The sequence below is a fragment of the Neomonachus schauinslandi genome, chromosome 10 (assembly GCF_002201575.2).
Source record: "Neomonachus schauinslandi chromosome 10, ASM220157v2, whole genome shotgun sequence".
Classification (NCBI taxonomy): Eukaryota; Metazoa; Chordata; class Mammalia; order Carnivora; family Phocidae; genus Neomonachus; species Neomonachus schauinslandi.
In genome coordinates, this window is record NC_058412.1 from 48,391,473 (window position 1) to 48,403,616 (window position 12,144).

At 47.7% G+C, this 12,144-nt stretch overlaps 2 protein-coding genes across 7 annotated transcripts in view; both read right to left on the bottom strand.

Moving 5' to 3' along the window:
- WBP1 (WW domain binding protein 1) overlaps positions 1-1,107 on the bottom strand; it is a 2,560-nt gene extending 1,453 nt beyond the window's left edge. For 3 of the 5 annotated variants that reach the window (XM_044918727.1, XM_021699154.1, XM_021699156.1), the window contains exons 1-3: positions 889-1,096; positions 458-559; positions 183-251 (exon numbers count right to left, since the gene is read on the bottom strand). In XM_044918727.1, the coding sequence (XP_044774662.1) occupies positions 183-251; positions 458-559; positions 889-957 (240 nt within the window). In that variant the 5' untranslated portion in view covers positions 958-1,096. Of the gene's footprint in view, positions 1-182; positions 252-457; positions 560-888 lie in introns of all 5 variants that reach the window. The other 2 variants (XM_021699155.2, XM_021699157.1) reach the window with 2 other exon arrangements.
- A 519-nt stretch (positions 1,108-1,626) lies between these two features.
- On the bottom strand, positions 1,627-5,193 carry INO80B (INO80 complex subunit B). Of its 2 annotated transcripts, none has more exons than XM_021699191.1 (5): positions 4,985-5,193; positions 4,561-4,753; positions 4,227-4,345; positions 3,887-4,056; positions 1,627-2,246 (listed from the first exon to the last, which is right to left on the bottom strand). In XM_021699191.1, the coding sequence occupies exons 1-5, from the start codon at positions 5,040-5,042 to the stop codon at positions 1,716-1,718; spliced, it is 1,071 nt and encodes a 356-aa protein (XP_021554866.1). In that variant the 5' UTR covers positions 5,043-5,193; the 3' UTR covers positions 1,627-1,715. The 2 variants fall into 2 exon arrangements, with proteins under 2 accessions (XP_021554866.1, XP_021554865.1); XM_021699190.1 differs by having other exon boundaries at positions 4,561-4,768; positions 4,985-5,115.
- Between the last annotated feature and the right edge of the window lie 6,951 nt (positions 5,194-12,144).

A 12,144-nucleotide genomic window follows, 5' to 3' on the forward strand; every position in this document is an offset into this window, starting at 1 on the left:
CCCCCCCCGCATGCAGGGACACAGTCCCACCCTGTGAGCTGAGTAGAGCTCAGAGAGATCTGTGGGGAGGGGAAGAGTGACGGTGAGAGGAGTGATCAAATATCTGAAGGGCTGTTGACATGGAAGAGGATTTGGAATAACAAGAATCTGTCTAAAGAACAAGATGCAAGGTGTGGACATACAAAGAGGCGGATTTCAGTTCTGCATACAGAGACTTCTCTCACACTCAGGCTGGCTCCCCAGGGTGTTTTCTGTTAAGGGAGTGTTTGGGCAGAAGCCAAGGGGCAGTCTGAGCTATCTCAAAGTCTCAAACAATGGGTAAAGGGTTTAAGGTAATTTCCAATGCTAGGATGCTTTCATTATCCCCCGCACGGTCTGCCTCCCCACCCCCACGCTTGATCTTTCCACCCCTGGGTCTCAGGAAGGGCCATATGAGACCCAGAGCAGTGCTCCCAACCAGATGGGACTGTTGTGGATGATAAAGGATGGCATCCAGGGCGCGAGTCTGGGTTCCAGCTCTTCTCCAAATTGCTCCCTCAAGAGAAGACGCTGCCGGACTCTGTTGTGACAATAGGCACACAGAAAAACATCACAAATAACTGTTGCAAGACAGAGGGAGCTTCCCTGGGCCTCATTATGCCTTTGGTCACTGGAGAGCCACTGCAAGCTTCCACTGCAACCACGGGATGGGGGTCTAAGAAGCTGCAGGCAAAGTCAACTGCATCTACGTTACAAAGTTTAGACAAAGAGTAGAAGGGACATATTTAGGAACTTCACAGTATCTTTGGCTACGTGAGTTCCTCCCCAACCCCCCAAAAGGAAGGGACAAGGAGAGGGGAAAGAGAAATAAATGGCTGTCGTGATAGGCTTTTGGAGCAGTTGGGATACCTGCTGTTGCGGCACGCGAAGTGCCCCCCAGGCCTCCTCGCTGCCGTTCCCGCTGCTGGCCTGAGCCATGCCTCCACCTACAGCCCCCTGTAGACCACAGCCTCCTCTATCGCCAGGCGCCCCGCCCCTGCCACTTCTGCCGCCACCACCATGGTCTCTGCCCGGCCCATCTTCGCTGCCGCCTCCATCACTCCGCGGCCGGAGCTTCCATCCGGGGAGAGCTCTGCCAACTAGGACCCAGATTGCTCGGCCCTACCAATCAGCGATGCCCGCCGGCGGACGGGCCAATAGGAACGGACCAGAGGTTTCTCCCAGGGACCAATCTACAGCAGCAAGATACTGCTGTCTACCAGACAACAAGAGCTTACACAGACAAAGGGTGGGGCAAGGTTCGACCCATGGCCCTGACTGACAGCGACAATAGCCAATACGGACAACAGAACGGGCTCTGCATTATCAGCCAATAAACGGCCGTCCAGACAAGCAAAGTCTCCGCTGATTGGCCTGAGCACTAGTTTCAGGGATGACGCCGAAGGCCCGACCAAGCCAGGTAATCCCACCGGAAGAGGCGGAGAGGCGGGGCGGCGGGGGGGGGTGGTGGTGTCCCCAAAAGTCCGCCCAAGTCTTCTTGCGGCCTAATGGCCGTTTCCCCAGGTGTCGACGCAATCTCCCGTGAGGGCAAAATGTGTGTACGGGGCATTGGCCTGCCCATATCCCATTTCCCCAACTCTGTACAAGTCGAGGCACCGGATGAAATTTAATAAGGTGGGGAAAATAATGAAAACGGGGCAGGGGAGAGGGCGCAGAGTCCAGGTTAGGTCAGGGCCTTAGGTAGCCAAAAGGGGGGATCCGGGGCCCTCGGGTCCCCCAAGCCGCATCTGCAGGTTGATGCGGTAGCACTGAAGGCTGCAGAGCGCCTGGCCCGTGCGGGAGCAGGCGTAGCGGCGCGGGTGTGGGCAGCCGGGGACGGAGCATCGAGGAGGAGGGCCAGATGGGCATGGCCGCTGAGACACTGGCGCGGGGGCGGGGACGCCAGGTGGGAAAGAAAGGGTGGAACCCTGTGCCCCGCTGCTGTAGCGCACCATGGGGGCCGGGGCCACGGTCCGCCCTCCCCGTCGCTCTCCCCGCGCCGCCCCTCGGCCTCCCCGCCCGCTGGGCGCCGCAGTCTTGGTGAGACGCTCGATAGTCTGGTTCTTGTGCTCCTCCGCCCGCCGGGCCGCCTGCAGCCGTCTCTTTCGCGCCCTCTCCTCGCGCTTCAGCAGCATCTCCTCGGTGAGGGCCGGGGCCGGGCAGCCCGCAGCCACAGGTAGCGGCAGCATCGGGGAAGGCTGACTCCGCGCCTTCTGCAGCAGAGCTCGCTGGGGAGAGACAGACCGAGTGGTGTCAGAGAGCGAGGTCTGCCCAAACGGGGGCAAGGGCATGTGGGGATCTGGAAAGCAGGGTCTTGAGGAGCACGGGCCTTGAGAGAAGGGGCGGAAGAGCACCCTCTCCAGGTGCCTTTGTACAGCCTCCTCCCAGATCTCCAGACTTTCATCCTTAGAACCTTGACTCTAAAGAAGAAAAGCATTCATGTTTCCTGCCTGCCCTGAGTACCAAAACTCTGTTTACCACCTCTCCAGAGGTTTGTTTTGTTTTGTTTTCTGTTTTAAATCTTTTCATCTCATTCCAAACAGTGGGAAAGGATCTTTACTTCATGTCATCGGATGATACTACGATTGAAGAAAGGGGGTCTGGAGGTGATATGGATTTAACAGCGGATCCATAGAGGTGGCCAGTCAGAAGCTGCTCTTAAACAAGTGGCATCTCACCCAGACAGAGCATTTGAGCAAATCGAGAGCATGTAGTCACAAGAAGCTGTCATTTTTGAAAACTTTGATATGCATTGAAAACAAAATAGATCTCAGGGTGACTATGCAGTGTATTTATAGTGGTGTTGCTGTATATATGGATCTGAGGTCTTTCTTCTTCCTTTAAATGTGTTAGGTTCCTAATCAGAAGGATTTATTTTGCTAAACAATTTGCTAACACGTTACACAAATTTAAAAAAAAAAAAAAAACCACAACCTATTTTTGTTTCTTTTAAATTAAAATAGAAAATGACAGGTTTATGACAAGTATGTGATGCTACTTAAGGGGATGGCTTTTTAGAAGTAACTGCTTCAGATTTTTTGTTTCTGAAGCTTTGCCTTGTCTGTCTAGTTAAACATTTGACTGATAATTCTATTTGATTTTGGAAGTATTCTAACATGACACAAGACCTGAATAAAGTTTCTCCTGAAAAAAAAATCTTTTCATCTCAGGGGTATAGCATCAACTGAATAACTGCTCAAGCCCAAAACTCAGGGTTACCCTTAATTCCTCTTTTCTGGCCGCTCCCTGACTCCCAACAAGTATCTATTTCCAAAACATATCCAGAATTCATCCGATTTCCTTCATATCCACAAATTCCACCTTGGTTCAAGCCACCACCATCTCTCACCGGACTACTTCAATAGCTTCCTGGCAGGTCTTGCTTCTACTCCTTACCTCCACTAAGAAGCCAAAGTAATCTACTGAAATATAAATCAAATATATCACTTTCCTGCATACAACCTTTTCATGCTTTAGTCACATTTATTTTTCTCCTTGGCCATTACTAGGCATGTTGCACTCTCAGGGTCTTTGCACCTGCTGGTCTCTGCCTGAAAGGCTCCTCTAGTATTGGAAATGTAATCTCATCAGAGAGGTCTTCCCTGCCTTCCCTATCTAGTGCTGTCTCTTCCCACCACTTTCTACTTCATCCTATTTTTGTTATAAACTGTACTTTCCAAAATTATTTATTTACTTACTTACTCCTCTCCCCCCAACACACACACACACACACAAATACCAGCTCCATGAAAACAGAAACCTTCTCCCTTTTTTCGCCATTGATATCCCCACTACCTAGCAACATTCTTAGGATACAAGAAGTTCTCAATATATATTTAGCCAGTGAACAAAGAATGAACCAACTTACCTGTCGAGCAGTGAGCAGCCGCTCATTGATCTCCTTCTTGAGATCTCCATTGTCATCAAGCTCCCCCTTCTCCAGGGCATCCAGCCACCTCTGTTCCTCCTCTTCTTCTTGACCTCCTAAGCCCCCTGACAGGTCCCGAAGTGGGGAGGGGGACAGATTACTGTCTTCATCTGGAAAGCAAAGTTGGAGAGCTAAAAGTAGAATTGTTCAGATGCGGAACCCTAATTTGGCCAACTTAATACTGAGACACTCAAAATTCTCACCCTCCTCAGAACCAACCCTCTTCCTTTAACCAGGTATAATGAGAAACCCAGTGTCCCCACCTCCAGATTCTTCTCACCCAGCCAGGCACGGTACTGCTCAAGGGGTACTCCTTCCATAGGTTCCTCTTCATTGTCCACAACCATAAGGGGAGAGGGTGAGCGAGGACCCTCAGGGATCACAGTGAAAGTAGGAACACTGCAGAGAAGCAACCATTGTGTAAGCTGAGCAGTTCTTTCCTCCTGCTTGGTAGTACAACCAGCATTCCCCTACACCCTCCTGGGTTCTGCCTTCACCTGGGCCCTGAAGTCAGTGTCCATTCTCTGTCTGCTGGAAAGCCCAGCCAGCTTCTCCTTCTATCTCTGCCTGCTCCTAAAGTCCCCCAAGTAAAACCTTGGCTTTCTTGGCCTCACCTCTTGGTGCCCAGGACCTGCCCACCCAGTTTGATTTTGAGTTTAAGTTGGGGCTTAGCAGGTGACGGCTGCGTTGGCCCAGCCTCCTCTTCCTGATGATGTTTCTTCTTGTGTTTTTTCTTGTGCTTCTTGTGCTTTTTCTTGTGCACTCCATGGCCGTGGGCACCCGCCAGACTCAATTCCAGCGCTTCCCCTGCGTGAGGAGAGCCTGTCAACGGTGTATGATAAGAGAGGGGCAGCGAGAGCCTGGAAGAACCCAATACCCCCGAGGGGCCCCACTCTTCCCGCGGTACACGCTGTTACCATAACAACAGCCCCGCCTTTCTCCTTCCCACCTGTAGCGAAGTACCCTGGAGGCTCGGAAGAGCAAAAAGGGGACTCCTTTTCTGTGAACGCCTAACTTGCTTTATCGACCCGCGCTTACCGGGTTCAGGGGCTTCCATAGCCCCAGAGGTGCTCCCGCGCCGCCACAGCTTACTCATGGGGTCCTGCAAGGAAAGGGGGCTGGAAATGGTAGGGACACATGCTGACAGACCTTTTCCGCTCCGCGGAAAAACCGACTCCTGCAAAGTAACAGGCTACTTCCGGCGCGTAACAACCATGGCTCTGCGGGGCTCGCGCTGAGGCTAAAACGCTCCCTGAGAAACAATGAGGCTTCTAACAAAGGTTCCGGGCCCTCTGAGGCCGGGACAGCTCAAACGGGGCTCGGCTTTCCCCTCGCTCCACCTCCCGGCACTCGATTCCAGAACTCAGCGCGGGCAATTCAATTATTATTGCACTCAAACGTGGTGAATGTATACTCTGGACCAAATTCGGGGTTTTAGGCTATGAGGATACAAAGAGGAATAGGAACACTTTCCCCTGCTTTTGAGGAGCTCACAGTGCAGTGGAGGAGTACGGAGGAAACTGCATTGCGGGCAAAATGGCAGAAGTGCTTAATAGTGTAAGTGTCCTAGGAGCAGAGCAACGGTATTTAAGCCTAACCTCTTCAGTAGAGAAATGGATAAATGAATATGGTGCATCTATACAATCTGGAACACTATATTGCTAACAAAAGTTAAGAGTGATAAGTAATTGATAAGGCTGACATGGAATTTAGATCCTGTGGGTAATAGCGGTGGAAACAATCTAAGTGTCCCTCTAATGAAACACCAAGATAATTTGGTGCATGGATTTGGTACATCCATACAATGGGCAGCTATGCTGCTCGTCAAAGGAATGAGGCCTCTGAATGCTACCCAAGAAACTAGTGGCATCATTTCTGATGGGTGACTGGGGAACAAGGGTGAAGGGAGACTTATTTTTCATAATATACACCTTTGTGCCTTTTGAACTTTGTATAAAGCATGTGTCGATTTTACCTAATTTAAAAAAGAAGGGGGTGGGGTGCCTGGGTGGCACAGTCAGTTAAGCGTGGGCCTTTTGCTTTGGCTCAGGTTGTGCTCTTGGATCCTGGTGTGCGTTCGCCACCCCCCCCCCGTCCCCCCCCCCCCCCAGTGCTCAGGGCAGAGTCTGCTGGAGAGTCTCTCTCTCCCTCCCCTCTGCCCCTTGCACTCGTGCTCTCTCTCTCTCTCTCTCTCAAATAAATAAATTAAAAAAGGGCGGGGGGGGTGTGCTCCTGGGTGGCTCAGTTGGTTAAGGGTCTGTCTGTCTCTTGATATCAGCTCAGGTCATGATCTCTGAGTTATGTGATCAAGTTCCTCCTAGGCTCTGTGCTGGGAGTGGAGCCTGCTTGGGATTCTCTCTCTCCCTCTGCCCAGCCCCCCTGCTCTCGTGAATGTGGGCTCTTTCCCTCTGGGGAAAAAAAAAAAGAACAACAATGAGATAGATCTGTATGTGCTGATATATGAAATAAGAAAGGTGAGTTTCAGTATGATGTGGTGCCATTTAAAAAGTGTAATATGCTTCTATATACACCGAAAAAATTGAGGAATATATACTACACCTTAATGTGGTTATCTTTAGAAGCTGGGGTTGGAGAGGGGCCCCTGGCTGGCTCAGTCAGTGGAGCATGTGACTCTTGATCTTGGGGTCCTGAGTTCAAACCCCACGATAGGCATGGAGCCTACTTAAAAAAAAGTTGTTGGGGTTGGGGAACTTCCACTACCTAGATCTGTAATGAATTTTCTTAACAGCCAGTATATATCACATTTATAATTAAAAAATGTACCACCTATATACATACATTTAAATATGTACAATATCAGTATCTGAAAAAGGTAGCATTAATGAACAAAGAAAGAACTGATTCAAGAGACATTTCAGTGACAAAATGAAAAGGAATCAACGAAATTATATATGGGAATTCAGGAAGAAGTCAATGTTATATAATGATTAAGATTAACAGAATGAACTTTGGAGTCAGACAAGCCTATTGTAAAAACCCATTTCCCATATTTATTAGCTGTATAACCTTGAACTCAAAAGTTATTTAAGCTCTCTGAACCCTAGATTTCAGCCTTGTAGGATGGAAGGAAATAGGATCTACTTTAGAGGGCTCTTTCAGGGGAAAAAGCAAATCAAGAATGCAAAGCACAGGGGCGCCTGGGTGGCTCAGTCGTTAAGCGTCTGCCTTTAGCTCAGGTCATGATCCCTGGGTCCTGGGATTGAGCCCCGCATTAGGCTCCCTGCTCCACGGGAAGCCTTCTTCTCCCTCTCCCCCTGCTTGTGTTCCCTCTCTCACTGTGTCTCTCTCTGTCAAGTAAATAAATAAAATCTTAAAAAAAAAAAAAAGAATGCAAAGCACCTAGTATCTGGAAAATAGTAGATGTTCAATAAGCAAATGACAACAACAAAAATAATAAATGACTTTTTTAAAAAAAGATTTTAATTTGTTTGACAGAGTACAAGCAGGGGGAGTGGCAGGCAGAGGGAGAGGGAGAAGCAGGCTCTCAGGGAGCCTGATGCGGGGCTAGATCCCAGGACCCTGGGATCATGACCTGAGCCAAAGGCAGCCGCTCAACAGACTGAGCCACCCAGGCACCCCTAAGAAATGACTTGTGCATTTCTAGCCCAAGTATTTAGAGGGAGCGTGGTTTGTTAAATAAGAAAGAGAACACAGGAGGAGAAGCAGGTCAGTTAGTGTTGCCCTGGGTGAATTCGAAGTGCCTGCGAAGATGCCCAGACAGAGATGGAATACTGACCGCAGAAGCCAGTGTGAAAGGTGTGAGTGGGGGCGTCATCGGCATAATAACAGAGGTGCCCCCAAAGGTATGGGAATAGATGAGACATTCCAGAATGAACAAAAAGATGAAGAAGAAAGGACCAGGAACAGACGTGAGTGAGCACCTGTCCTGGACAGGGAGGCAGAGGGCCAGGCAGGGTTGAGAAGAGGAAGTCAAGAGACAGGCAAGAAAAGCACGAAGGGCGGAGAGTATCGGTAGACAAGGGCTAATGATCACTTGTGTACTGTCCTGCAGAGGGCAGGCTGAGCTCCGAGAGGAGGATGCCGTCTAGCAGGCAACAGTGCTGCGTCATCAGGAGTTAAAGTGAGGGATCACCTGCAGCTAGTGTTTGTCAAACACATTATAGCTTATAACCTGCTTTCATATCCCTTCTCTCCCTTGAGCCCCACGGCAGCTCCGTAAGAGAGATACTGTTGTTCCCTCATGAAGAAACTGAGGCTCAGAGAGGTTAAATGATTTGGCCAAAGTCACATAGTTAGGGAGTGGCAGAGCCAGCCTCCAACAGAGGCTTCCTGACACCAGGCCCAGTGGTGTTTCCTCAACATCCTGATGCCCAGCAGGGAGGAAGTGGCGACAGCAAGTAGCCTCTGACTTCATTATTTTGTTTTGTTTTGTTTTTGCTTTGTTTAGAGTGGAAGAGGTTTGAGCATGTTTGTAGGCTAAAAGGAAGAACTTTATTCTCCTGAAAGAGTTCTTAGCCTTATTTTTAAAATATAATTTATTTAGAAATAATTGCAAACATATAGAAAAGTTGCAGGAAGAATACAAAGAACTCTTTTGCTTCCTAAAATCAGATTCTGCAATTGTTAACATTTACTATTACCCCTTCCCCTCATTATCATTATTCCTTTTCTGATCAATCTGAGACAAAGTTGCAGACATGATGCCATTTCACCCCTAAATATATCACTGTGTATTTCCTCAAAACAAGTACTCTGTTCTATAACCTTTGTGCAACAGTCCCAGTCAGGAAATTAACATTGATAGAGCATGACCATCCAACCCACAGACCCCCATTCAAGTTTCACCAGCTGCCCAGTGTCTCCTTTTCCTTTCTAGCCCAGGATCCGAATCCAGAATCATGCAGTACATTCCCTTGTCATGTCTCTTTGATCTGCTTTAATGTGGAACATTTACTTACCCTTTCCCTATCTTTCATGACCTTGACAGTTTTAAGAAGTACAGGCCTTTGGGGACACCTGGCTGGCTCAATCTGTACAGCGTGCAACTCCCGATCTCGGGGTTGGAAGTTCGAGCCCCACATTGGGTGTAGAGATTACTTAAAATAAAATCTTAAAAAAAAAAAGTACAGGCCTTTGATTCCTTCGGATGTCCCCCAGCCTGGATCCATCTGGTGTTTGCTCATGTCTTGACTCATAATTGTTGGCAGGAGTACTACACAAAAATGACTCTGCTGTGTTCTTCTCAGTGTATCTACATCAGGGGGCACCACTGATGAAGCTAACCTTGATCACCTGGTCAAGGTTGTGTCTGCTGGTTTTCCCCACTGTAAAGTCACCATTTTCACTTTTGTAATTACTGAGCTATTTTCTGGGGAAATACTCTGAAACTACTCTGATGTCCTGTTCCCCATCAAACCTCCACCCACCGGGCTTAGTATCCATTGATGAATACTGTACGAATCGACAGTACTGTAATAATTGCCAATGGAATCTTTCTACTTCCATTATTCCATATACATATATTAGTGGGCATGCTACTGTGAAGAGGAGCTTTCTCCTCTTACATTCCATTACATATGTATTTTTTTGTATCATTGTGGTTTCCTATTTCAGTCAATGGGTTGTAGTCTATTACTATCATTATTTATCTTGATGCTTAAAGAAATGTGGGCATTTCTTTAAGATGATTTCTGTGTCCTTTTAACATTTCTCCATCATGCTTTGAGGACTTTTTTACTTCCTAGCACTACAAAATGTTTTGGGCTCATCTTGTACTTTCCTTTGATAAGGGGTGGGAACCAAGAGAGGCCAGGAAGTAGGAACATGTGGCTGAGGTTACACGGAGGCTACACCAGTCACACCACAGTAACCTGCTCATGAGGATTTCGCTGCTGGCACAACCACCCGCCCTTCATGGACTGCAGGTGCGATAATTCTATCATGAACTCTCCCTGGGTCTTGTCGTCACTTTTTCAAGATTCAAAGTCCAGTTGGGAGCATTCCAATTGGTTGGCTTAGGCCAAGTGCTTACCCCTGGGCTGTGAAGAAGTGGGAGAGAGGAGGAATGACCTCCAGTTGCCATAAAGAGGGTAGAACCTCAGCCTACCAATATTGTCCACAGTAGGGGACCATGCAGAAACAGGAAGATGATTTGAACACTGGGTGACCAACAGCTCCTTTTCCAAATATCTACTTCCTAGCTGGAGCGACAGAGATACATACATAAGCAAAGGAAAAAGTGGGAAAGATCATGTAGCAAACCAGTGGTATGCTGGTATATTTTTAACAAAAGCTCCCCAGGGGAAAAGAAAAAAAAAACAGCCCTGATTTTTAGTGTTCACCTGTTTCTGTTGTGTAACTGCTCCCACCACGCCCAATTTCAAACGTGACATGATGGAACCCAGGAACTTAGCACGAGATGCAATAGCTCATGGTTACCTAGCATTTCCACTATACAGATGCTATCGATGCAAATCACCTCAAGAAATAATAGGAAAACACAGTGAAATAATTAGGAAGTGATGCGTTTTGAGTATTTATCACCTTTGCTTACATATAATTTATTTAATTGTGAGTTTTTAGATTCAATTTTTAATTAAAGCTGTGTTTAACACCTGGAATGCATAGTTCTGGAAAATTCAGCCGTTGTCTCTTATGAGCCTGTGTGGGGCTTCAGTACACCATGGCACCAAATGTCTCAGGGCTTTCCTTTGATGGTGGGGAAGGCATGCCTTTATTCTTATTTTTTTACTTTATATTATATTTGAATGGTACAATTAGGAGTGGTATTTTTTTAACTGTATGTGTATCTTCAAAAAGGAATTTAATTTTAAAAATAAATAAATCCACAGAACTGTTGGCCCTTGTTTCTCCACTCTCAGTCATGAACAACAGTGTCCATCGGCTTCCCTGACCCCCGTCGCAACCTCCTCCAACTGATTTATGCAAAAGGCTGCCAGATTATAATCTCTAAAATACAACTCTAGCTGTGCCGCTTCTTTTGCAAAATCTTCAGTCACGTGGAGTCCAAATTTTCAGGCAGGATTTGAGCTCTATTTCCTTTCCAAACACCTTCCATTCTTCCACTTCTTGTCAGGGGCTTCCAAACCCTTCCTGAGAGCCTGTGGGCCACAGCTGAGGGCCTGTGGAGAGGACAATGCGTGAAGCTCCAGCCCTGCTTCCATCACAGCAGCTGATTCTATTTCACATATTCCAGGTAAGATTTCATTTGGAAAAAAACAAAAAACCACATTCTGTTGCTAAAAAAAAAGTGTTTGAAATGAACCCTTTTAGTCCAACAGCAGGGCTCATCCCAGTCAGGTGCTCTGAAATCTGCATGTTTCCTTGAGGCATTTCCTGTGTTCATTTACTTCACTGATGGTTGACTGAGTACTTCCTATGTGCCAGACACTGGGCATGAAGCAGTGGACAAGACAGACTGTTCCTCCCTGGGGAGCTTACAGTTAGGAGAAGTGACAAGAGATAATTGAAGAATTAACAATTCCAAGGGGCCTGGCTGGCTCAGTCACTGGAGCATGTGACTCTTCATCTTGGGGTCATGAGTTTGAGCCCCATGTTGGGGGTAGAGTTTACTAGGAAGGAAGGGAGGGAGGGAGGGAGGGAGGGAGGGAGGGAGGAAAAAAAAGAAACAAAGCCTTTCCCCTTCCTCCTCCTCCTCACCCATCCTTTGAAGTTTATCTCAGAGGCCACAGATTTTATAAAATTTTTTGATCTACCTTTCCTATGGACCAGAAGAACTCCCTTCTCCATGTGATTTTGTATGTCAAGGCTGTTTGCTGTTCTTCCTGTGTAGCCTCCATTCCCTCACCTTCTGGTGGTAGTACGGGAACAGTTTTTGGGAAACTACCTCTCCCTTCTCTCCTCTCCCAGCTCAGTAGGTTCCAACTGGTCTTCAGGACTGGGCAGGTGACCCAGGCCTGGTTAACTGGCACACAGAATCCCCCCCTAGCCATAGGCGACCCCTCTGACTACAAAGGTTGGATAAAAGATCCCAGATGGCCCATAGTGACTCCAAGACATGTGTAGGAAGTTCAGGAAACAGGTGCTGTCTTTTCCCCTGAAAAGATACAGACCCAGAATTTTTGGCAATGCTGTGCTGTGGAGGGTAAAGCCAACATGGAACCAAGTAGAGCTAGATGAAGGGAAGAGACAGGATCATTGTGACCTGGAATGCCTGGGTCAAGCCACCTCTAAAG